The 25,155-nt window shown below is 42.5% G+C and overlaps 1 protein-coding gene across 9 annotated transcripts in view; it reads right to left on the bottom strand.

Moving 5' to 3' along the window:
• LOC100645822 (protein dead ringer homolog) overlaps positions 1 to 25,155 on the bottom strand; it is a 137,325-nt gene that overhangs the window by 108,481 nt on the left and 3,689 nt on the right. The window contains exon 1 of one of the 9 annotated variants that reach the window (XM_048410488.1): positions 10,920 to 10,964. The exons of the other annotated variants lie outside the window; for them this stretch is intronic. Within the exon in view, the coding sequence (XP_048266445.1) occupies positions 10,920 to 10,949 (30 nt within the window). The 5' untranslated portion in view covers positions 10,950 to 10,964. Of the gene's footprint in view, positions 1 to 10,919; positions 10,965 to 25,155 lie in introns of those variants that run through there. 9 annotated transcript variants of the gene reach the window in all.

Genomic DNA, 25,155 nt, shown 5'->3' with positions numbered 1-25,155 from the left:
ACCATATGATCGGCTTTCTCGCTCATCGTTTCTTTCCCCATGTCTTCTCCGTCCTAATCCCCGATTTTCCTTCCGCGAAACCGTCTGTCTTAGACCATAACCTAGAATAACCGAGATGCCTGTGGACTCCTCGGTCGCCGCTCGCGAGAATAGAACGAATTTATGGAAAACTATTCGAGGAACTCGTCGAGCTTACACTCCACCTACAGCGTGTCGGACTTGTCCATTGTTTTCGACGCTTCGCCGAATACGGTCCAACCGATTTTCACCGCGCACAATCTTCTCTATCGTAATAGTGGCAAATATTTAATACAGATGTGAGTTCTTGCAACGTACCGCCACGTATTGTTTTACGAAGCTCGTTTCTAGCCGAAAACAGCGTGTAAATACGCGTGTAACATCTCGCCCGTAACAACCGTATAGCGGCTAAGAAAATAAAACACAAGGCGAAGAGCTATTTAACAGTGATACACCATCGTGGCCAGGGCGAGCGCGTAATCTGCGCATTTATCATCGGCACGAAAATAAAATAAAAATGCTGTCGGGCGGAAAGTAAGATCGATTGCCGTGGCGACCCCAAGACGACCAGGACGACGAGCGTTCTGAAATAATGCCAACGACATCGGATATCGGAGGAATTTTTAACGAACACCCACGAGGCCTATATCCATGCTCTTGCTCTGGGATTCAACGTCGAAATCAGGGCTTGGCGCTTGACAAGAGAACATTTTATTAAACAATTTATTAAATCTCTGCAACAACTTGAACGCGTGTTCTTTGATACGAGACCTTGAACGAAGAAAAAAAGGACGCACGTTGAATTCTCTCGATTACACTTTCAAGAGTAGAAACCGAAAGTCCACGAGGAAAGAAAGAGATACGTAAGACCGGCTGTCCGGTTCTTAAGTGTTCCCGCTGTAATTTTTTCCGTTTATCTGAGACACATTCTCCGATAAGAAGAACATCGTCGACAGGCAACATTTTCCACTCGACTCACCGGAAAACATTTTCGGAGGCAGTCGCGAGATTACTACCCGGCCGCTTAACTAGATTTTCAATTCGTAACTGGACGATAATGTAGAGTTATTTGAGTCGGTGTAATATTTGGATTCGGCTAATCATTAAACTCGGTTGTGAAGAATTTTTACGAGACCTACGTTTGAAAATAGGCTATTCGATTCGTTGTTGGTTAGACGTAATAAACGATGAAATATATCGATGAAATATATGCACATTGTGCATTGTACATTGACAGCCATAATTCTCTAACAAAGATAGGTATAACTTGTATCCAAAGGGTGAAAAGTTTATTCAACCGATGCTAGTATTCGTGATTGTAATTATCATAAATCAGTAGCACGTGTATATAATTTTCTACAAGTTATTTTATTGTTTATTTTATTACTAACTCTTACATAATGCCTGCTTACGGACTCAAATAATCCAAATCGTTTCTCTATTTTTCGAATTTGTTCTTGCCGAAATAAAACACGACATCCTCCTATACTTTCCCCATTATACTAGAAGCCAATAGTGTCTTTTTAATACACGACAAGCTTGATAATTCTATACAAAATTCTGGATTGAATATTAAGCTGTAGAGAAGCTTAGACGACTGAAATAACACTAATTTATCCTGTTTCTCCAAGTTTTTCTCTACCTTCGATTCGAGTCGATGACTACGAACGCATCGAGAGTTTATTTATCGCCGGGACTGTATCTCCAAACATACCCAACGCAGTCATCCTATGAGTTTTTCGAGAAGAACCGCAGCACGAGATTATACCAGATGCTCTTGGAAAGAAACAGCCTTGACCTTGGAGCGTGGTAGCGTTAGAACAGAAGCGCGTGCCTACTCATTTGCTTATCTACTACCAAGTGCTTCGAAATCGTTCTACGTTCGCTTCAATTTGACATAGCTGCCTCTTGTATAGCGTGTTGTAATCAAGGAAAGAACACGACGAGGCTCGTAATTTTGTGGAAAAAATTGCAAATTAACCGGTGCGGTTAACTTTCAATTGCAATACGATTCCGGAAGAACGAGTGGTTTCCGTGTCGTTAACGTTTATCGATCGATTCAGCGACAGATGTATTTTAATAGATGTTCACCACCTTCAATTTCCTTGCGCTGCGATCGACGATTTGGAACGAAAAAACATTTTCAGGCAGAATGCACGCGTTATTTACGACCGATTGAAACGCGTATCTCACGATCGATCACGGAAGTTGCACAACTCTTCTGATGGTAATAAATTTAACGAGTGTACAGCTCCCGCAATAGAATGGGTCCATCGTTGATATTTTCATAATCTTCTAATTTGTACTTTTCTATAATTTCTATAATTTTCGTGTAGAACCATCGACGAATCTACCAACAGGTAATTAATCGTTTTATAAAAGTTATTTAAGCCTTTCGCCTAGTATCGGGTTAATTATCTGTTAGAAACACTCATTGTTACGTAGAATTATTTTCATTTCTGATGTGCTTGGTACGAAACTGATTTCTCTAACCGCATTGCCAAAAATTCGAACGAATATCTTATATAAAAGATATTTAACTTCACGAGGAAAAATTAGTAAAATATTTCCTCCTAAATTATTATTTACATACTCGGTAGGCATATGATATTTTTTATGAGACGTAGCTATAGGTTGAATCTGAGGTGTACCAACTCCGTGATGACTGTCGCTGGTCCTCGTCCAAAGTAATTGTCGCTAGGGGCTATGGATGTCGCTGCTGGAGTACTGCTGATTTTCCTCCTAATTTAGTTGTGTAGAAGAAAAATCGGACTCCGGTCGCCGGGATTCAAACCCGGGTAACCGAACGATCGTAATCTAAGGCGCTAACCACTGCGTCGCCGTTGTCCGACACTAGTTAGTGTCGAGTGATGGTATTTGGTTTGTCGAGTGCCGCCACAAATCCATAAAGATGGGAAGCTACATTATTTAAAAAAATATATCACAAGCTATGTATGTGTCAAGTAATTAACATCCATTAATCGGATAAGTTTGCGTGAAAATGATCAATGGAAATGCTATATCTTCGATAACAGGGTGACTAGATACTTGTGCTGGATCGAAAGACACTAGAAAGATCACGGTACGAGGTGGTTAGCGTGATGCAAGGTCACTGGGAAGCAAAAGGAGGATCGACGCGACGATGACGATAGGCGATCGCGTGTCCGTTGGAAGGAACGGGAGCCGACAGTGGCTCTTTTGGTTGCTTGAATGAATAATCGGTCCAGGCTTACCGGTTGCTCGGATATACACGGAACTTCAGCCTGGTCGAAATTACGCCTCCGCATAACCGTTCATTTAACGTTAATTTAATGATACACGAGCTTCGACAAAACAACTATTTCGCACGGGTCTGGCCTTCCTTCGCGGAAGGCGGGCTCTGATACCGAAGAATTTTCAGTGAAAACGCCTCGAGCTTCACCTAGGCTAACTACGTTTATTATATCGATGTAAAGGACGTCTTCAAATTACAGCATATGAGGCTGTGCGTAAGGGTTGTTTGAAATTATTTCTCTTCTTAATTCGGAGCTTCGACAAGCGGATTGAAAATCATAGTGTAAATCCATCCGCTACTAATTACCATGGAATAGCGTTTTCCATTGATTATCGTAGAAAATTGATCCTCTCCTTTAAGTCATGAAAACCTATCGTAGGAAAAAGTAAACTTTTAATTTAATTAATCATTGGCTTACATCGATGTGATCTTCGATCTGCCAAGTACCCAGCGTTCAAAAAGGAAAAGACCGTTGAACGTACGAAGCGCACACGCAGTGAAAGGAAGAAGTTCGCACCATAGGGTCGGTTGTGTCAGGCTAATGTCTTTGACAATGGCGTGCGAAATACAAGGGTGTATAATTGGAAGCTATCGTTTCTCGCTGGTTAGAGAGTAATCGTGATTTTTACGAGACCGATGTGCCATTTAAGACGAGGCTAAAGATAAAAGGTGGTACGCGTTTCGAAAGATCGCGTCGAACGTGACACGGCCACAGGCATCGCTAACGCGAGACACACAGTTGAACGAAAGGGGAGAAAAAGAAGGCTGGGAGGAGCTGTTCTCGGATGGCAAAGTTGGCGTTCGAAGCTTTTCGACTAACGCAATAAAGGCGCGCGCGATAATATTGCGAATAATAAATATCAGGATGTAAATCCGTTGGCAAAGGTAACGTCGAGCATAAATCAAGAATGGCGGAGCTGCGAGAGGGCGACGGGACGGTCGGTCGCGAACCGTCCGTCCATCCGTTTTGTACCCTCGTAGAATCGCGTCGTAAACTCGTCAAACTCACCTCGCGAAATAGCATTAACTACTGGGATAATACAATCGTCGCTCGCATATATGGGATTGCGTACGAAGTTGGAAGAAAATCATTCTCCGGCTTCTGGGGGAGGCGAGAAACGTCTACTCGGGCGGACGAATTTTCGCCTTGCATTCTCGTACTGATTATCCACTGTTCGGGATATCGACCAAAGATGTTCATCCATTTGAGAGACTATCGCGATTATCGGTTTGGAAAAAATCTTACGATCTATTTCTACAATTGAACGCTGAACTCGAGGGTGGGTATACGAGTGCCTTGTACAACTAGCACTAGCGTTATAGTTTCTTCTCAAGATGCTTACTACGACTGCTTGCTGAGAGTGCTTTCGTGAGAATAGTCGGAAGATTGCTATTCAGGAATGCAAAATGGATACAGTTCTTTTATATAACTGTGGAAAATTCCCTATTCTTTAAACGTCTATTAAATATATCCAGATAGAAAGCCATTAGCATACTAATTTTTCCCGCCTAACCGTTCCTGCGTTTCATCTTCTCTCAAGCAAGATTACTATTTTCTACTCTATTTAATTTTACTCTTAGAAAATAAGTATTTTGAAATAATAATCTTATCTCTCGTATGTTCTATAGGATATATATCATAATATATAGAGTCTTTTAGAGTCGATGTTAGTATGAAAAACCTTGACACATTCAGGCATATGCAAAGCTTAATAGATAATCTGTTAATAAGAAACAGCCGTAATGTGCTGTCATATATGCCAATCGGTCGATAAATAATTAAACGATATTATAATTTTCGCGAGGAAATTCTTGGTTCGTAGGTTTCGATGCAAAAAGGGCAACTTCCCACGTGAATCGATACTCGATACCAGTTTGATCCCTTCGAAGGCGAGTCGTTTCGAGAAGAACCTCTTCGATAGATTACAGGGATTGCCTCGACAAAAAGCGCTAATTAATCCAATTATCGAGGACGCTATAACCTAAACACGAGATCAAAGATGATCCTCGTGTACGGCTTATTATATACTGCCTACTATACCAACCTTTTCAGGAACATCTGCAGTCACGCAATGTCCCGATCAAATTCGTGGAATAACTTTATATGCTTCTTTAACCTTCCGTTTATTCCGTGAGAGAATATTCATCGCGGCTTGAATATCAAATATGCCTCCGAGAAATTATTGCCAATACATTATTGCACGCGGTAACATCGATTTTGCAGGAAGGTTGTATCGATTCAACTGCGTTCTCCACACAGAACATGCGATGCATGAATTTCTATAGAACTTCGATATTCCATTGAACTGGATCGGCGAGTTATTGAATTTGCAGCAAGAGGATCTTCGATCCATTAACTTTTTGTGGTCGTACGTCGAAGCGGACCTGACATTCCATTTTGCTTCATTTTTCTCGATTATAATTTTAGATTACGATTCTCAATTATAATTTAAGATTATACGATTCTCGATTATAATTTAAGATTACGATTCTCGATTACATCTTAAGAATTAATGTAAATTCGATTCTCCTCTCGATGTCTCGAGTATCGAATTTTATTCTCTATCGAATGCAAAGGATTAAATTTGTATGTTTGACGCGTCCACACGCAGAAAGTATACGATCCCGCTAAGAAGTAGTTTCGCGGGCGGTTTAGTACGAATAAATCGAATGAAACGCAACACCGTGCATAAATCGCGACGTAACGCGTTGAATCGATGTTGTGGAACTGCTACCGAGGTGGTCCCACCAGTCTACGAAGCTTAAAGGCGGCTTAGAGAAGTGGCGGCCGCGTAAAGGTGTGTTTATAATAAAGTGCGCGGTCGCTGCGAGTCCGTAAACTCTGTTTCGTTCAGCGCGACGAGATACGTGAGAAAGCGAGAGGGAGGTGACATATTGGCCTGTAAAAGCTTCCAGGGTGTTGTTGACGTTGCTATGTCAAACAGCATCGCGTAACCATATTTACGTAGACAGATGCGCTCTGGCTGTTTCTACTTTAACGATGGAAGTATTCCAAGAGTATAATCGAGTCCAGCGACCTCGGATTTAAGCGATATTTTCTTGAAATATGGAACAGGTTATCGTTCGACGGTACTTCAATTTGTTACTAGTACGATCATATGAAATAAAATAAGGTTTATACATCCTATCTAACATTCTCGTCGAATAGGATATCGATATATTTTTGTTCTTCCTTTTTCCCACTATCAGTGGCAATTCGATCGTGGTAATGGTATAAATTCTGCGTTATAACTGACCTACTAAGAACGAAGCCAACTGTAAAATGATTTCTTGAATAGCTTTCTCCGTTGCCTTTTCACGCATTAAAAAGCGTATCTTAATAAGCTTGCCGATACAAGATCGATCTTCATCTAACGAAAGAATTAGTTTTGGAATTATTCGATTTCTCTTTAGAGAGACCACAAGAAACGCGATAATTTAATGGACGATTTATTGGACGTACACGCTATTAACCAACGAATGTCCTTTGCATTACTAGGAAATATTCTGGTGAACACGTGACATACATTTTTGCTCATGACGATTTTGAAATATGTTAGCCTGGACTGGCTCTACCTGCGATAACACACATTTGACGATCACGACATGGTTGTGTCGGTCATTGGAGCCGTTCTTCTCACAAACGAAATTTGAGAAAACCCGTTTCCTGGACGTTCCGTTCGTATCGAATGGCGCGAATGTACACAGCTACCGTCTTCTGGTTATGGATTTCATGGAAATAAAAAGCTTGCTATTTGCGTATTCGTGCTAATTGTGTATCGTAGAATATCTCTGGAGCCGAAGTTCCCCTCGAACCAAGAAGAAACCAAACGAAACCAGACAAATCCCGACTCGCCACGTACTAACGAAGCTAAAGTCTCTTTTCATTATCGAATTCAATTAATATTCTATCATATTAGAAGGTATTCATGGAACAACTGAAGCTTATTCTCGAGACTCGTGCCAGGAGCGTGCATACACATGCGTGCGGTTCTCTTTGAAAATTGGTCGCCGAGCCAGCGAAACAAATTTGTAGGTAAACAAGTTGGAACCTCGAGCGAACTGCTCAGTTTCCACGCTCTTTTCAATTGTGTGCTGCTCTGCCATAAAATCACGAGGTAGCGTATAAAGAGCAATTAGCCATCGTTCGTAAACCCAGTTCCCTTTCTTCGAGACTGATCAAACACGACGAATACGCTCGAACCTCGCAAACATCGGTTACCACGAACGCGAGATAAATCACGAAAGTAACGAGACTAAATTGACGAACTCTATCCGTTGGAAGGTCGAGCGAATTGGTTGTGATCGCGATTGCCTGGCCGATAAGGACGAAGATGAAGATGAAGATGAAGATGCACGAGTAGAAGCAAACGAAGGGTTGGTTGATGGGTGGTGACGCGGCGCACACAACAAATTCGCGTATAGGGCGCGAAGACGGTAAACGAGAAAGAAACGGGATACCGTAAACACGGGGCTTCTCGCCACAGACTTAAGGTCTGCGCGTTAGGGAAGTTGTCGGTGTCAGCACGCGACCTCGCTGTATATACCGTGGCTCGCGAAAGTATTCGAACACTTGTAGCCATCTTTTATGAACGTATTATCCACGTGTGTTATACGAAACGTTTCGAAATTTCATTGACACCTTAATTAAACCCGTCTATCATGATCGTGCCGATCAAATTTCAAATAAATGTGAAAATATATATAGAAATTACAAGATGTTTAGCACAGACTTTAATAAACGGAACAAATTTCATTTTTGATTTCATTTCTCCAATTATTCTTATGAACGTATCGAATTGCATTTGCAGTCTAGCGATCAGTGTTCAAATACTCTCATGAACCACTGTACACACCTTCAGCTGACTGCGTGCAGATCGTTTGCGTGTGCCCTCTTGAGTGCGGCATCCTTCTCGCTCGTTCCGGACCACGACGATAGCTAACATAAAGGAACACGTTCTTCCCCGATATAACCACGTACGTGCGAGATACACGCACCCTCGAATTCAACGAAAAGAACGATTATCGAACTCTTGAAATTCATCGATGACTACGAAAGTTTAAGAAATCGAAGAAGAAGGCGTAGGGACGCGTCCCTCTTCCCACATCCGCCGGAAATAAACCATTTCGAAGTTGATCCTGTCCCCGGGTGCAGCCACACGTGGTGTTTCGTCTTCTTCGATGATCTCGAGGAAAGATTCTATTTTTAAAAAGAAATCTCTCTCTCTCTCTCTCTCTCTCTCTTTCTGTCCGTTTCTCGATAGATATCTCGTCCACCGTCCACCGTTGTAACGTTTAATTCTCTTAAGCTAGGAATATTTTAAGAGCACGGTCGAACAAATAAAAATCGCCGACCGACCGAGTAGGTGGGACGGTCTTAATGGTAGAAATTTGTCAGGCATCGGAGCGGCGAATAAAAGCCACGACGAGAACAGTTTACAAGGATGATATTTTTTCCGAGACGTCTGGATGCTGGCAATACGTTTCTCCGGGCGTAAACGTTCGATTTACGAGGTATACGTATAGACGCGTACGTGTACGATACTGGAGGATGTAAGTACACTACCATTCATAAGTATCCAGAAACTTACTTTGATCGATTTGTAGGGACAGTATTTAAATTTGACTCTAGTGTACAAATTGAATGATGAATTAATCATTCGAAGCACTAATTTTTATGCGTACAAAAGAATTTAAATTAATTTTTTATTAAGAGACACAGTAACGAGACATTGCATCTCGTGGCTATATAGCCATCCTGAAGTTTTCGATTCACGCAACATACAAAATACAAACAATATTTACGAAGATACGCTTGTAAAAGATATATCGATATATCATTTTATTGTCTATAATTTTGCTATTAAATCGCCAATATAAATGGCAAATGTATAAACATAGTAGTATATACAAGAAATAATAAGATACATTATCGCTATATTTTTGTACAAATAATTTAGACTTATAACTTGATGATCCCATAAGATGGTAGTACGTGTTGCTTCTAAGACTAATTCATGGCACAATTGTACGCTTTGGCAAAGTTCACAATACTGTTGTTACGAATCGGTCGATATTTCCGGATACTTTTGTGCATTAGTGTATAAGAGTAAGTACTTATACGAGACGGTAGAGCGGTCGATCGTGTGCTCGGTAAGAAAACGCAACACACCCGTCTTGCTCGCGGTAAGGTAGGTAATATCAAACGGGGCAGCGTTGTACGGATTCTGTTACTAATATGCCCCGGTAGCGCAGGAACCCCTGCGCTGCATATTATCCGATACCAATAATGCGACTAATCGAGTTAGCTTTACCCCTTAAGCTGATATGCAGCTTTATACGAGCTCAGCCCGACTAACGATTGCAACGCGATGCGCGCCGCTGAACGCGATAGGCCACAAGTTTTCATATCCGCCGCCCAGAGAATCTACTATCGTAAATTTAGCAATACACTACGCTGAACGATCGACCCACGGTGGCAGGTACTACTTGCGAACGCTAAGACGCGAGACGTGCTGTTAGAAAATAATACCGAAGCAAGCAGAAACGACACGACTATTCTCTGAAAGACGAAGACCATCCCTTCGCTCGCATCTTTCGACAAGCCGGTGGATTCTTTTCTCTTGGTTTACGATCTAACCGAGATCGCAAAAAATCACGATCGTGAAGAGGCTAAGAAAAAAGGCGCAGCTGGACTACGCGGCCACCCTTCTAGGCGTATGGTAATTCTTATTGAACGCGTAATTATATTAATTGTCGGCTTTCCTTTAGACAAATTGCGCCTTTAAAGCTGCTCGGTCTGTTTCACGATGGTCGAAAAACTTTCACGTTCCGATGGAAGATCGACGATTTTCTTCGTTCCTCTCTCTTTTCCTTGATTCCACGCGGAGCTGTTCGGATAGTTAGACAGAAGCATCTGCTCCGAAACAACCGTGCCATTGGCTGACAGATATATGAATATTTGTATTCGGTTTTATTGCTTCTACGATGCAATATAGTCAAGTGTGTCATTCTGTTTCATATAATTTTTATCGATGTCAATATGTCAAATTATTACGTGCATTTACAAAACATCACGAAGGTAAAGGAAACGGTGATGCAATTGAAATCGTTAAGACTATGAAGAAAAATATGAAGAAAGTTAAGAAGTAAGGCAGGAAGAGAACTACGAAGAAACAATAGAGGGTTAAAAATCGTGGGACGATGCCATAGGAGCGCTTACAATTTCCGCTGCAGAAACGGCGTGGCTGACGAGTGGCCGTGTGTGCACGTGGAATTCGGCTATTAAGCCGAAACCCTGAACAGCCTATAAAATTCGTGTAGTCCCGCGTTGTCTGCGAGCGTGCATTAAACGCTTGTGGTTATAGACCTTATATACTTTCTGCACAGGTGTCCCGGGGTGCGGACTGGGTCTCGGACGAAAAGTTGTATCGTTAGACGACGAGGTAGCCAAGATACCTTCGCTCGTTTCGTCCACTCTTAAAATCTCGACGATCGGCTTTGAATTTACTTTGAGAGTGTCTGCTCGGTATCGTATCGAAATTATAGTTATCAAAGTTTGAACAAAGTTTCTTCGGAGTGGCGCGTTGCAACGTTCTTCGTCTTTCTCCTTTGCTCTTTTACTTACCGCTTCATTTTCTCTCTCGCTCTCTCTCATTCTCTTCCTCCCTCTTGCTTTCTCATCGAAGCGCGAGCGGCCCTCTTCGACGCTTTACGATCTCTAATTATAACGATTACGCCGATCTTTTACGGGGCGAACTTTTGTTCCTCTTGGCTGGATGTCCTGCTTCTGGGAAAGACGGCAGGAGAAGGAAAGAGGACACGAAGCTGGAGAAGCGAGCGTGGAGAATCAGACCGGAGGAGTGGATTCCTCCAATCCGCGCTCGAATCTTGAATCCTGCCGGCGTGCAACGGATTCGGCCTGAAGTCGACAGGGCGGCGCGATTCGACAGCCCCCGAGCGATATATTCAAAACGATCTCGCTCGCTCCTGTCCCTTCTTGCTCCGAGATTCCCTTCCAATCTTGCCTCTTTTCATTCCACCACGAGTCAGAGTTCCATCTTGGATATCTCTCGCGCTAGCTTCCAGTGAAACCAGCCTCGTGAGTCACGGAACTCCCGTATCGGGCCGCGTGAACGGTGCCTGTTCGCGTATAGCGAGACCAGAGCGAAATGCAGCGTTGGGATGAACGCCCTCCGGGTTAAAATATATTACAAGATGTTTCCAAGATTGCACTTTACTTCCGAGAATGATGATACGGCGGAGGAGAGAACGGTCACGAAGATTTATATTATTTACGCCGGTATCGAATCTAGCTTGGGTCATGTTCAGCGATTCCAACGCAATTGTTTAATAACACACCGGCGTTCTTCGGCAGCTATTTAACGTCCAGGCACGTTACTATCGTTGAACCTGATTTTTCACGCTTCCGAGAGCAAACAAAAACGGAAGGAAAGGAATGGCTTTAAGATAGGAAGAGCAATTACGAATGCATTCGATCGCTTTGAAATCCTTAACGTTGTCTGTAGAACGAATACTCAACTGCCGCGTATCCTCGGGGCAGCACGATGCGAAACGCTCCAGCGATATATTCGCAGTCATTTGCCGGCTCTTCCTACCCAGCCCTCTCATCCGTCTCTACCGTTCTCCTTGATCGTCTAGATCCTTTATTTCCCTCGTGGTATTTCGACTAGGTTCGATCCTACGCTGCAAACCTTCCAACAACCTTCGTAACGATCCAGAAAAAATTACACTCGACGATATCAGAGTATTATTCCCATAAGAAAAACCTACCAAACGAATCTGCAAGCAAAACGGACGGATTAAAAAAACGAGGAACTAGCGTTCGCAGAAAAATAAGCCCTCTGGTGTTTCTGCAACAGCAGCATCAAAGCTGCACGCGAACGAAACATCGTTTAAGGTGAAATGCATCGCTGCTACCTAGTTGCCCTTCTTGCAAACGTGACTGTCTATCCATGCAACATCGATATTCGTAACGACGATAAAACAGCTTAGTAAAAACGGTAGAGATCCATGAAATCCTCCGGCCGATAATATTCGTAATTCAGCGAGCGGCCGGTTCGCGTGGTTTCGAAGACATCTCAACAACTCGCGGCGTTTAACCCTCTCGCAACTAAATCCCTGGCAATTACGCGGCGCGCCATTACTGCCCCGAGTAGTTTCCAAGCTCGCGATAGCCGTAACGTTTTTCGCGCTACCAAGTACATATATACGTTATACAGCTGCATTCCGTAATACGACGTTTCGACCGCGTAAGAAGCGGCCGACGTGTCCGGGCTATCCGTTGATAATGTCGATACGGTATACGTGAGTGGCACGCCACTACAAAGAAGTGTCTTCCGAGTTATGAGCCCGTTATGTGCATTCTGCGGATAGCGCGTTCGCGTATTCAACGCGAGGACGTGCCCCGGTCTGTGTATCGGTGGTATGTACCATACGTAGATGGTATATAAGCAACGTGCACCGGTCGAGAAAGAAAGAAAGAGACAGAGAGAGAGAGAAAGAGAACGGTCAGTAAGTACATAGGATGAGACGTTTATATACCCCCGACGATGTCTATAACGCCTCGAGTTACGAGACGCCTTTACGAGCGAATGCAACTCGCGCCAGACGTCAAGAGGCGAACCTCCGTTTCGAAGTTTGATGGCGCGACACGGGCCCCAAGCATAACCTCCGAAATATCTCCCTCTCTTCTCTTTCGTTCGGAAACATCCACCAGCCTTCTCCATCTTTACGTGTTTATCTTCCCTTTTTGTAACGTAGAGACCAGCGTGGATCCTTTCCACGACCCCCAACATTCTTATTAAAACACCATTACCCTTCCACGAACGGTGGTTTCAGTCCCATTTGGTGTCTGGTAACTTTCCCCGGCTTAACCCTGATTATCTTCGTGGAGAAAATTGAAGTTTCTATTCCATTGGAATATTTCACGCAAGCAGACGTTATCTATCTACGAGAGAGTAGCGCACAACAGGTGTGTCTTTAACGAGAAACGTCATCTCTCTCACTCGAGTTTATGCAAATGTCCGGAAACGCGTGCGATTTCAAAGAAGAACCGGTCGAACGAAGATTGCAGCGCAATTGTTACAATGTTAAAGTTGTCACGCGGACGGCTGTTTTCTTTTTACTTGCATTGTTTCGCCGCGTGGCACACGAGAGAATTTCCATCGGATGACGGCGTGTTTCCCGAGTCGTAATTCCCTCACTCCGCGTTCGAGTAGCACAAGCCGGCTCTCAGCCATTAAATTAATAATTTGTGGTCGACAACGGCATTGTGAGATCCGATGCAATCGTTATAATATGCAGGATTTTATTATCGGCCCCGATGGCGTATGCTAATTTACTGCTAATTGTATTCCGCGGGCGACAATGATGCCTCGGCTGGCAGAATGCAATCGCTGCCGCAAACGAACAAACGGCGACTACCCGTACAATGCGACCGCGTGTATACCGTTCTACGATTGTTGGAATTGTTGCGCGGCCCAACCGACCATGCGGCGAACGAAAAAGAAAAAAGGAAAAAAAAAGAGAAGAAGAAGGAGAAAAAGAAAAATAGTCGGCTACGTGATTTTCACTGACGCGCGTGAAAAATTACCAAGTAAAATCCAGCCACGTTATCGCCACGACAGCCTTCAAGGATCTTCTATAAATACGGCAGAGAATTAACGCGAAAACGTTATTGCTCCGTTAGTTGCGTTAAAAAAATTTGCTGGCCAACTGTTACGTCCGATGAAAGTCGAATCAAAACGAAAAGTGTGTAACAACGTAATGATCACGTTCGAAGAAAGATATTTATGGCAGAGGAATTGCGTAACAATAAGCGTTACGGTGCAAGGGCAGCAGCCGCATAAATTCACATTCTTGCGACGTAAGACGATCCAGTCAACGGTAGCATCTGAATTTCATGCATTAACGGCAGGCTAAGATCTACGAGAACGGAAATTGAAAGGTTCTTTTCTAAAACCTTCTCGTCCCGAAACATACGGTCGGCACGTGCGGCCTACCCTCCAATGTCCCTTTTGCTAGATACAACTCAAGCTCCAGTGATTCTCATCTTTTCCTCGGATATCTTATGTAAATACGCAAACGAATTCTAATCCATCATGTTTTCGTGTCTCTTTCCATTACTATAGACTAGCTAGGCCATAGATTACCCGCCAAATATTGTTATACCATATACCATCTTTTTCATTGTCCACGGTTATGTTTACAGTACTTGGAGCATAAATCAATAAAATCGACGTTTATTTTCTAATTGGGCGGTAGTAGAAACGAAATTCCGCAACACGACGAAGATTGTGCCCAGGAAGGAAACGACGAGGTCGAGGTTTCTACAAGAGACAAGTAACAGGGTCCAGGGCTGTCTTAAGACCCCCCAGAGGGAGGGTCTCTCTCGATCGATAATTCCAAAGAAATACCAAGGTTCTCAATACACAATGACTGTCGATATCGTCGTTGTCCATCTAGGAGCCGTCCCTGTCTGGGATCCTCAGGTCCATCCGAAGGGAAACTGCTGTTTGTCCTTGGATTCCCGAGGCTGTTATTTGGTACGCCGTGTTGGCTACAGCAACCAACCAACTCTTCCTTTCCTCCCCGAATCCTAGATCTCAACGGATGTTCCTAACGGAACCCCAAACTTGCAGTCCTCCGATGCTACTTCCCCCATAACTTGGGTGTTTTCTTATCGTTCTGTTACGATTTCTAGCGATATTGCAATGTTTTTAACAGAACTTTTTCCAACCGTACTTCCTTCGCCGTTTTAATTGCCGACAATCAAATAGTAAATTATCGCAAGTTTTTCGAGAAAATTGCTGCAGGGATCGGTAGGGTCGTAAAACGTGGTTATTTTCGACGATCAGACGAGGCAACAAAATATCGCCGATAGAAACGGCGTAATTAACGACGAGGAAGGCGCGAAACTAAAGTCGTCGCGAAGGCGAAACGGTATGTCCTCATTCGAATGGAAAAGAAACGGCCAGAGATACACTTGTACGTAATCCTCCGAGGGACTATATCCCATTACGGAAGACATCAAAGCCAGCGTTACCAGCGGCACGATCCACGGATTTATTAAAACGAAAGTAGGGCGTGCGTAAAGTGCATAGTTTGAAACGATGCAAAATCCTGCGAGCGTGATTCGTTCGTACGCAGTAACCGCAATACCCGATTATTATATCTCTGCTTAGTAAAATCAATTGACGGTAATAAATATCGATAATAACACGCTCTCGGTCGTCCCAGCTACGAGGTACTTTGGCCGCAGCTGCACGCTCTGCATGGATAATTATTACAAAAGCGTCAACGGTAAATACCGGTGGATGCGGCACGATATTTTAGCGCTGCTACAGCTGGAGCTTACGTACGCTCGATAACTTTCGCTTCGTGAAAAATATAGAACGCCATTGTGAACGCACCTTTCCACCAAAAATTAACAGGTATATAGTAGAACAATATGGGAATTTCTTGTACGATACGGAGATTTCGGATGACGAATTTGGTCTTTTTATTCATAAATCTTAAAACTTCTATTTTTGGACAATACGCTTACATATGGTTTTCTGGTAGCAGCGAACGTGTTAATAGTTAATAGCTCTAACGAGGAAAGGTTTCGTTCTGTATTTGCTTCCGATAGACAACGGTGTACCTGCGACGAGTTGGATAAAGTAATTCAAAGTAAGCTCTGATCGAAATTGAAGAAACAAAGAAATCACAGATGTTTTAGCAAGAAAATGACTGGAACCATATGTAGTTCAAAGCCGTGTCGTTCAATGATCGATGAAAGTTAGAAACTTCGGTGTATAAATAAGTCATTGATTCAATGGGATATTTATATTTATAGGAATGAAGGGAAATAAATATTTATAGGACTTGCACGGTCTTCCGGTTGAAATTAGAAGACGAAACCTTGTTTCCGTCACGCCTTAACAAAAAAAAATGATAAATTTTGCGGAGTTACCTGGTGAAAATGAAAATGTCCTGACATTGCGGGTGCAAAAAAAGAAAGTGCCCATCTTCCTGTCCTTGTAGAAGTTATAAAGTCATCAAACTGACCTGCCTGGCGACAGTCACTTTCTACAAAATTATTTCTATTGTTTGAGCAGGATAAAAGAGAAAAACGCAGGAAAAAAGAGAAAACACAGTAACTTGTGGATGGATTCTAAGAAAACGGATCTTCTAAGATAATGTTAAAAGCTATTTTTCTTAGGACCTTAATCCTTTTCCTATGGAATATTCCACGAACCTTAAAAAAGCAACAATGCCACGATTTAGAACTTTTAATGCAAGCACAAATCACTACTCAAATACACTTAAAAGACATAAAGTCAAAAACAAATTAGTATTCGATTGCTTCCATAAATTAATCTACTAAGATAATGTTAAAAGCTATTTTTCTTAGGACCTTAATCCTTTTCCTATGGAATATTCCACGAACCTTGAAAAAGCAACCATGCCACGATTTAGAACTTTTAATGCAAGCACAAATCACTACTCAAATACACTTAAAAGACATAAAGTCAAAAACAAATTAGTATTCGATTGCTTTCATAAATTAATCTTCTAAGATAATGTTAAAAGCTATTTTTCTTAGGACCTTAATCCTTTTCCTATGGAATATTGCACGAACCTTGAAAAAGCAACGATGCCACGATTTAGAACTTTTAAGGCAAGCACAAATCACTACTCAAATACACTTAAAAGACATAAAATCAAAAACAAATAAATATTCGATTGCTTCCATAAATTAACCTTTTACGGTTTATGACATAAAAGGCGAATTTGAAAAGCGGAAGAAAGAGCTGAAATTTAATTGTCCTCTTCAAGCTATAAAAGGATCCTAGCTATTATATATATATAGCTAATTCAGCTATATTATATCTAATATAGAAGGATTAGGACATGAACCCTATTCTAAAACAAGTAAGATAAAAGTCATTTGCAAATGTAAGATATAAGACAAAGCATATGGGTAACTAAGCCATTACTTTGATACAAAGTTCTTTATTAGTTCAAATAAAACCCGTGGAAACATTTTATAAAGCCCTTAATTAAGGTCAGATAGAAAAGCGCCGGTAATTGAAAAATTCTAGAAAGATCACAAAATCCTAATCCGTCTGTTCGTCGAGTCGTCTTATAAACGCTCTTACTTAACCAACGAGGAAGAAACTTTGGGAATAGAAATTTCCGCGTACGCACTGAACATCGTCTAGCTACCGTTAGTAAAATTATTTCGCGGGCGCTCCTATGCCTCTTATTTCGCCGCCATTCCCAGGCGAGGCGATCGACCCCGATCAAAACGGCACACAACCGAGAGAAACAATTGCCTTCTCAGATCCGGAGTATTTAGGTTAGAAACCGGCGCGATCCCCGATCGTAGAACATCGAGGTGGCCGTACGAACATTAATAGTCACGGAATAGAAGCCTTGGCTAAGATCGTAAAAATATAATTGCACCGATTGCAACAGCGTTATCCAGGCACCGGTGCGGATAATGATACGTGAATGGGCGAGTTACGGCACTAGAGTTGGTCAGGCATCTCTTTCGTGGCCACACACACACATATACATACATACATACATACATACATACACACACACACACATAACGCGCGCGCGTATATATATATGCGAGTCCCGTTCCGGTATCGGTGCGCGGGCGCGAATGCACGACAGAGTTGCCGTGTGCGTGTGCATTAAGGCACAAAGTGCATTGGTTGCGCAAACCACCATTACGCTCGGTGCACACAGTTGCATACTGACGAGGAGCAACAGCCTCCTGCCAAACCGCTTCCACTATAGCCAACGTTCAACCTCGTGGAACAGATTATTCTAGCCTATTAAATATATTAACCAAAGTTATTCCTCGATAAATCATTGTGTTCTAACAACTTGTACGGAAACCACCACCTCTGCCGCGGAACTCGTTTCCCCTTCAATACCGATTCCTCGCACGCGAGACACGAGTTCTCCCGATAATTTCATTCGTTCGAGCAGCCACTGAATTAAGAAGCGAATACCAAGGCGTTCCACAAAGAGGTTCTCGAAGGTTTCTCGAGATTTCTCTGGCATCGTTATCCAACTACTTTCGACCGATCGAACCGCGACACCACGAGTTCGACCGCCACGAAATCGTGTCCTGTCGTTGCTTCATCAGACAACGAGCACATACAAAATTAAATTAAACTCGTCTCTCTCCGTTTCTCGCGTGGTTCCACGAAGCGACCAGGTAAGAAGTCGACGACCCGACCGACCTGGAGGAGACCGGTGTACCGTGCAGCAGAGGACTCGGACCAAGAGAACGAAGAAGCGTCAGCGCCATCGGAGAAAGAGAGAGCAAAAGGCGCGAGTAAAGTTGAAGAGTCAACAAGAGGGTTCGTGGTCGGTCGTGGCACGTCTCTGGCTCTCGATGTTTGCACGAGTTCGACGAAGAAACCCGTTTCGCCTTTTTCCTCCGCGCCTTCCTCGTCGCCGGGCATGCACGAGCATCCACGAGAGTCCATCGAGTTAGCGTTTACTTAGGACCCCGCGCGATACACAAGGTGGCTCAAATTAAATATCCCAACCGAGAGTAGGGGTATACTCAAAAATACGAACGATTTCCCTTTTTCAAGTTTGCCGGCGACACGCTACGAGCGATTCACGATCGTAAAATAATGTAAGTCCGATCGATATTCCATTCCACGCCGGATATGACGCAAACTTGCCTCGAAGAATGGAAAACGGAACACCGATTGTAAATTAAGAGAAACTATTCATGATTCTTGGAAACGGTAAAAAAGAAAAGGAAGAGACAAAGAATTCGCCTATCTACTATTCCTGGTTAACAGTCTCTCGATTATCCGAAAGCACGCACAGCTAAAATAATTCGCTTGTTCCGATACGACAAAAGGATAATATAGCATAGAAGGGAAGGTAAGAAAACGCGTCGCGGCAAGAAACGGCAGTTTTGTGAAAGCTCGTCTCCGTGAAATCGGCTTGGCCTTAGCGGTGCTTTTACAGGCGATACATGCCAGGTCTGACAGGGGGAAGTCGGTAGGCTCGTGCCAGGCCCATTACCTGCATGGGGTCTTTTCCAACTAAGAGGACCCTACGACCACCTTGGTGGCAGTAGCCACCTTATAAGTCTTGCCTAATGGTCGCTCGTACCTTTCCCTCCAAGGCACAATGGGGTGTGATAGCCAATTGGGTGCTAACCTTAGAAAGTTCCACTTGACTGGCAGAAGACAACAAACAAACCCGAAAGACAGCAGCCTGTTCCGTTCCAAAATCAGATCCGATGTCGTTCTCTACCTTTTTACACCGTCTTTCACTTTTCCTTGGTATACCACGTTCTCTGCCGCTCTTTTTACAAGTACATTTTACTATGCTGCTACGTTTGAAAATTGAACCAATACGATATGTACAGAACAAAATGCAATTTTCAAAGAAAAATAATCGCCAAATTACAGACTCTTTTTTACGTGCCCTTGGCTAAGTTAGTTTCAAGGGATGACAAAAAAGTTAATAGAATATTCAGTGTCCGCCAGCGAACCAACGACTGGTACCATAAAGACCAGGATAATTTATGAAGCACAGTTCATCGAACAGAAACGAAAGCGAGGCTATCAGAATTTTATTCCTCCTCGTTCGCTCGTAATTTGTAGCAGAAGGAACGTTCCAGATTGCACTGTTAAGGGTATATTGAACGCAGAAGGCTCATCGCACAGATAGCAGGCAATGTAGTTAAAGAACTCTTCGAGACATCGTGTAATTGACAGTTACATTCACAGAACTAGGGATATCCGTGGTTGCTGATCCACGAGCAATCAACGAGGCGGATGAGAGTAAGTAAGTACTTGAGTCGTTAAGTGTAACGCGATGTTCGACAGTTATCCGGAAATTCTTACGATCGGAACATGGGACACAATTTGATACGTTGAGTGACGTCACCTAAGATGTATAATTACTATAATAATAGATACCACTTACAATTGGTAAAGAATACTTGACGCACGCTCAAGGTTATACGTATACCATTTACAACATATAATCACCCCCCTCACAATAGAAGTTATGACAATAGAAATTATGGCAATAGATATGATGACCCTCGATCGATTATGTCTAATTCCGGTCATCGTTAACATGATCAATGGCAACTCATTTTTAACCAGAGATAAGACCTCTATAATGTTACTTCGCATCGAGCATTTATACGAAACCAAGCGAAATAGCTATCAGCTTTATATTCGAACGCATCGATAACCTATATCACTAATTCATTTTCCGTGTGTTATCGCAAAAACAAATATATCCAAACAGCGCAATGACGCAAAATTCATGTTACCAATGCAAATTTTAAGAATAATGCTTTTACGATTTTTTAAATACGATACGTATTCTCAGTTAACAAAAAAAAAAGGAGGAAAAAAAAGAAGAATATCGTCAATACTACCGAGAAATAATTATTTCATCCTCGTACGCAATCGATGCATGTAAAGCACATGCGATTTCGAGCGAACGGCGACACGTGTGAAACGGCGGCGTCACGACGAATTGTCGGCTGCCATTAAACGACGCACGCGAACCTAAGAAATCGAAATCGAAAGCAAAGTGGAGATATCGGCGCGTCGGCGTTCCATCGAACGGAGTTCTCGGCGCGGCGCATACATAAAGGCAGGCGTGACCGCGGCACGAGCTTGGACCAATCGCGATTCAGCTTGGTCCACCGCTTTTTTTTTTTTCTTTATTTCATTCACTCTTTCTCCCCCCTTTCGTCTACGCGGCCACACTGATTCCCCACCATCGGCATAAACTCTGTGCTCACGGGCTCACGGCCCGTTGGATCGCGATCACGCGCATTGCAGCTGCAACGAGGAATGCATGCGCGCTCCGCGAATCGCGTCCTCAACGATGCGCCCCGATGAACGCGAAAACCGCTTTGACGCCATCGCGGCGATCTTCGCGATAAAATCGTGTTCACCGATCCATTAGCTCGCGTCCGACACCGTCTTTGAAAATTCACGAACGGGACTATGCGATTTCGCGCGATTAATCCTTCACTCCGCCCCTGCAACACCGTTTCATAGAATCGTTGTGTTCGTGGCGTTATATAGTGATAACTATGTGTTACAATGACGACTCGATATAAATTCGTCCTTCCTCCAACATCCATAATTCGCGAAATATCAACCCTTGATACCATTTTCTTCAAATTGTTTCCGATTGTATAGATATCTCTTAATAGAAAAATTCGATGTGATAAAGCTCTTTTTTTAATTGAGATTCGAGTTATACCAACCTTACCTTGACTGTATTAGGATTAAAGGACTCGTAGCAAAAATTTGCTTAATTCGTAAATTTTACGCAGAAAAGAATACTCTAGCAATCTTAAGTTTTGTTCAGGAAATTATTTTCTCTTTTATTTACAAAATATTCACATTATGCAAATGTTGTAAACGTACCCGTGATTATACGTTTATCTAATCTTGGTTGATTAGAATTGTGCACGATCTGAACATAGATCATTTTAATGTTGTGAAGTTAGTTTCAACTAGAATGCATTATTTAAAATTAAAAAGCAAAAAGTTTAAAAAGATTCGTGTTTGTTCCTAACCCTGCAATTATTCAGCATTGTGTGATAACTCAAAAAATGGAAGATACACGGACGTCTTAGATTATCGATACTTATTTAAGGATGAAAATGTGACTTCTATTCACGGAAGGATATACATAGAACATGAAACGCGAGCACGCATAAAATGCGCGCGAAATTTGATCCAGACGTCAACCCACCTTCCGTTGCATTACCTTATCGGCTAGCCAGTGGTAATGAGTTTTCGACTATTTTCAGTACACGTGTACTGCAAACATGCCAGCATTGTGCATTTGCATTATTACGAGTCACTGAATCCGTACAACGTTTGCTTTTTTCGTATGCAAGATAGAGAGACAAGACAAACTGATAAAGGAGCAGGTTAATAGAGAAAAAAATTATTTTGGTATACCGTATACAGTAACTCGATCAAAATGAAAAGTACACACTCTATGATAGTAAATGTCCGACACTGGATACCCGACATGCGACATTCGAAATGATGGAGTATCGTAAACGCAGTGTCGAGGTAATTTCTCTCTGTATCAACTTGTCTCGGTCACTCCCATATGTAGATAGGTACGACTATGAAAATTAAGCATCTGTCAGTCAAATAATATGAATAGAACGAGTCCAGAAATCCTTTTGTTCTTTTCTCGGTCGAGCATATTGCAAATGTATCTGCGAAGTAAAAAGAAAGAAGGGGAGAAGAGATTGGTGTTTGCAATTTTCGGCCTTGCTACGGGCCGGGGCGCGGCTAAGGGTCGGGCTGCGGTAGGATATTATCTTCAAAATCTAATTATGAGATTTTTATAGGGCTATCGTAAAACGGCCGAATAATAGTTGGCATCTCCTCGAGGGAGGAGGCTAGGGCCGTGTTCCGCCATAATCTTTCGCCAAGATAATGGGGAATAGCACGACCAACCCCTCCAAAAGAGAAACGCTGATACACTGTCAAGGACGTTCTTCACCTAAAGTCTGTCCCTAATAATCCTCTATCCAACATAATTGGTCGTTCCTCTGCGGGAATGTTAATTAGAGAACAAAAGATAGCACCTTGCCAACTGTCAAAGTTGTATCAAGGGATGCCCAACCACAAAACAGTTGTGAATGATCATTCTCTGTATATACCTGTATGATTATACTCCAACCGCTTGCTATTCGCAAGAATAAAGATCAAATTGTTCGATGGATACCTATCTGAAATTTGACTCGAAGAGGCTATTAACGCGTTCAACAGGATGTCGGTCATCGGTGAGCAACAAAAGATTTTCAAGGCTGTCATAAGGTAATGAATATGTAAAAGTATGTACAACACGCAATATCATGGATATCACGTTTCGCGGAATATAAGTAATAGAATGAAGTATATATTTCATTGTTCATTGTAATTCAAAATTGAAATACGACCTTGCTGAATAGAACGCGTCAGCCGAAATCGACTCTGCGATGATCGTGCTAGACTGTAATCACATTCCGTGCGAGTACTTAAACCTTGTCACCCTGGCAACTACGTCGAAACAATCATATATAAAGATTCATATAGGTATACTCGTTTCCATCTTCAAACGTTTCATTCGTTCGAACATTCATCGACCTTAACTCAACTAACTTAACTGTCAGAATTTGAAACAATCTGAAAAGGGTACCCTTGTTACAGGGTGGCGCTAGCAGCACTGCCACGACAATGGTACCGCACATGTTTTACCTGGTCCCGTCCTAACGAAACATGACGTCACGACATGGCGTCTGCAGGTGAAACAGCCAGGCTAGCCGTGTATATAAGCGAGCGCACTCGCTAGCCGATCCGATTGGCCGAAAGAGGAATCCCCGCCTTTGTACCACGTTCTGCACACCGTTTGCCTCGACGTTGGACCCAGCTAAGCTGCCCCTCGTGCCCCCCTCTTCGCGCGTTCTTTCATTCCCTCTCCTTTACTACCTGGATCTCTATCTTCACCCGATTATCGCCCTCTCCTTTCTTTCCCCCGTTTCCAACTCTTTTCCCTCTCTTAGCGCGCGCGCGCGAATTACATCGCCCCTCTTTCTCCCCGTTCCGTCACACAGCTCACCCCTTAACGCGACCGTACGTGCAAATACTCGACGTATAGAGTGGCCTGTGACACGAGCTCACGCACACGCTGACAACGAGCTCAGACTGAATCAACCGGGTTCGTGTTTACACCTCTCTCGTGGCGCAACGACAACGCGACGCGTCGCGTCGTTCATCCCCGGGCAATTCGCTCGCTGTTAAGGATCTTCTTCCCAGGCGAAACCCTCGTTAACCCGTTCTTATTCTCCTTGTTTACAGTGCTATTTAGCGATGGGCTCAAGCACGTCGCAGATACACGGCCGGTATTAAGTATTAGGACACTTACTTGTTACACTTAATGAAAAGCTTGAACGTATATTAGTTGATTTGGTACATACTTGGTAAAAGCGGAGCGCAGATTTTTATGCGTTTACGTGATATTTAAAGATGTTATCGTGGTACTAGCGCGGTATCATGCAAAAATATACAAATGCTAAAAATATGATATCTGTTCGTAATGTCTAGCGAACAAAATAAATCGCCATCTAGGTTCCATACTTTTTAAATCGTGTTTACGAGAATATAAATTTGCATAAAAATCTGCAATTTAATTAGAAGCTATATACATATATATGATGGGAATAAATAGATTTATGATACAATAACAAGAAAATGACAGCGGAAAGTATCAAATGTCCTAATGCTTATTTCGTCTTATAAGGAAATAATAGATACACAACATTATTTGTTTTATATTATTTTGTTGAACTACGTACGATCCATTTTGTTTTATGGAACTGTTCCATTGGAATTCTATTATTTCATTACAAAACGAAAGGAATTTTTGGAACAATCTAATAGGTTTGTACATTACCTTTGTTAAACTCCGAAATTTTTCATAAAAATCGAATGAAGTGATAATGCCTTTCTGACTCCACGATTCAGTTACTAGTTTTTATTATTTATAAGATATCTAATTAGTCCAAATATCGTAGTCAATATCAAATATCGTTATCAATTATACATTATCAGGAATTTGCTAGTACTCATTCCGAAATGGGAAACAAGCTTGCGAATAATACTTTGCAAATACGATACGATGAATTTGATTCGCATTTATTAGTTACGATATACACAGATACATACTGAACTTGATCCCATCGCTCGCGCTATCATCGTTTAATCAGCGACTTTCCCCTTGCGTGATCTCGCGACCGACACGCTGCACCGCTACGAATGAGA

This window comes from Bombus terrestris, chromosome 2 (assembly GCF_910591885.1).
Source record: "Bombus terrestris chromosome 2, iyBomTerr1.2, whole genome shotgun sequence".
NCBI lineage: Eukaryota > Metazoa > Arthropoda > Insecta > Hymenoptera > Apidae > Bombus > Bombus terrestris.
The sequence above is the reverse complement of the archived record's forward strand: the minus strand, read 5'-3'. Positions and strand labels throughout refer to the sequence as shown.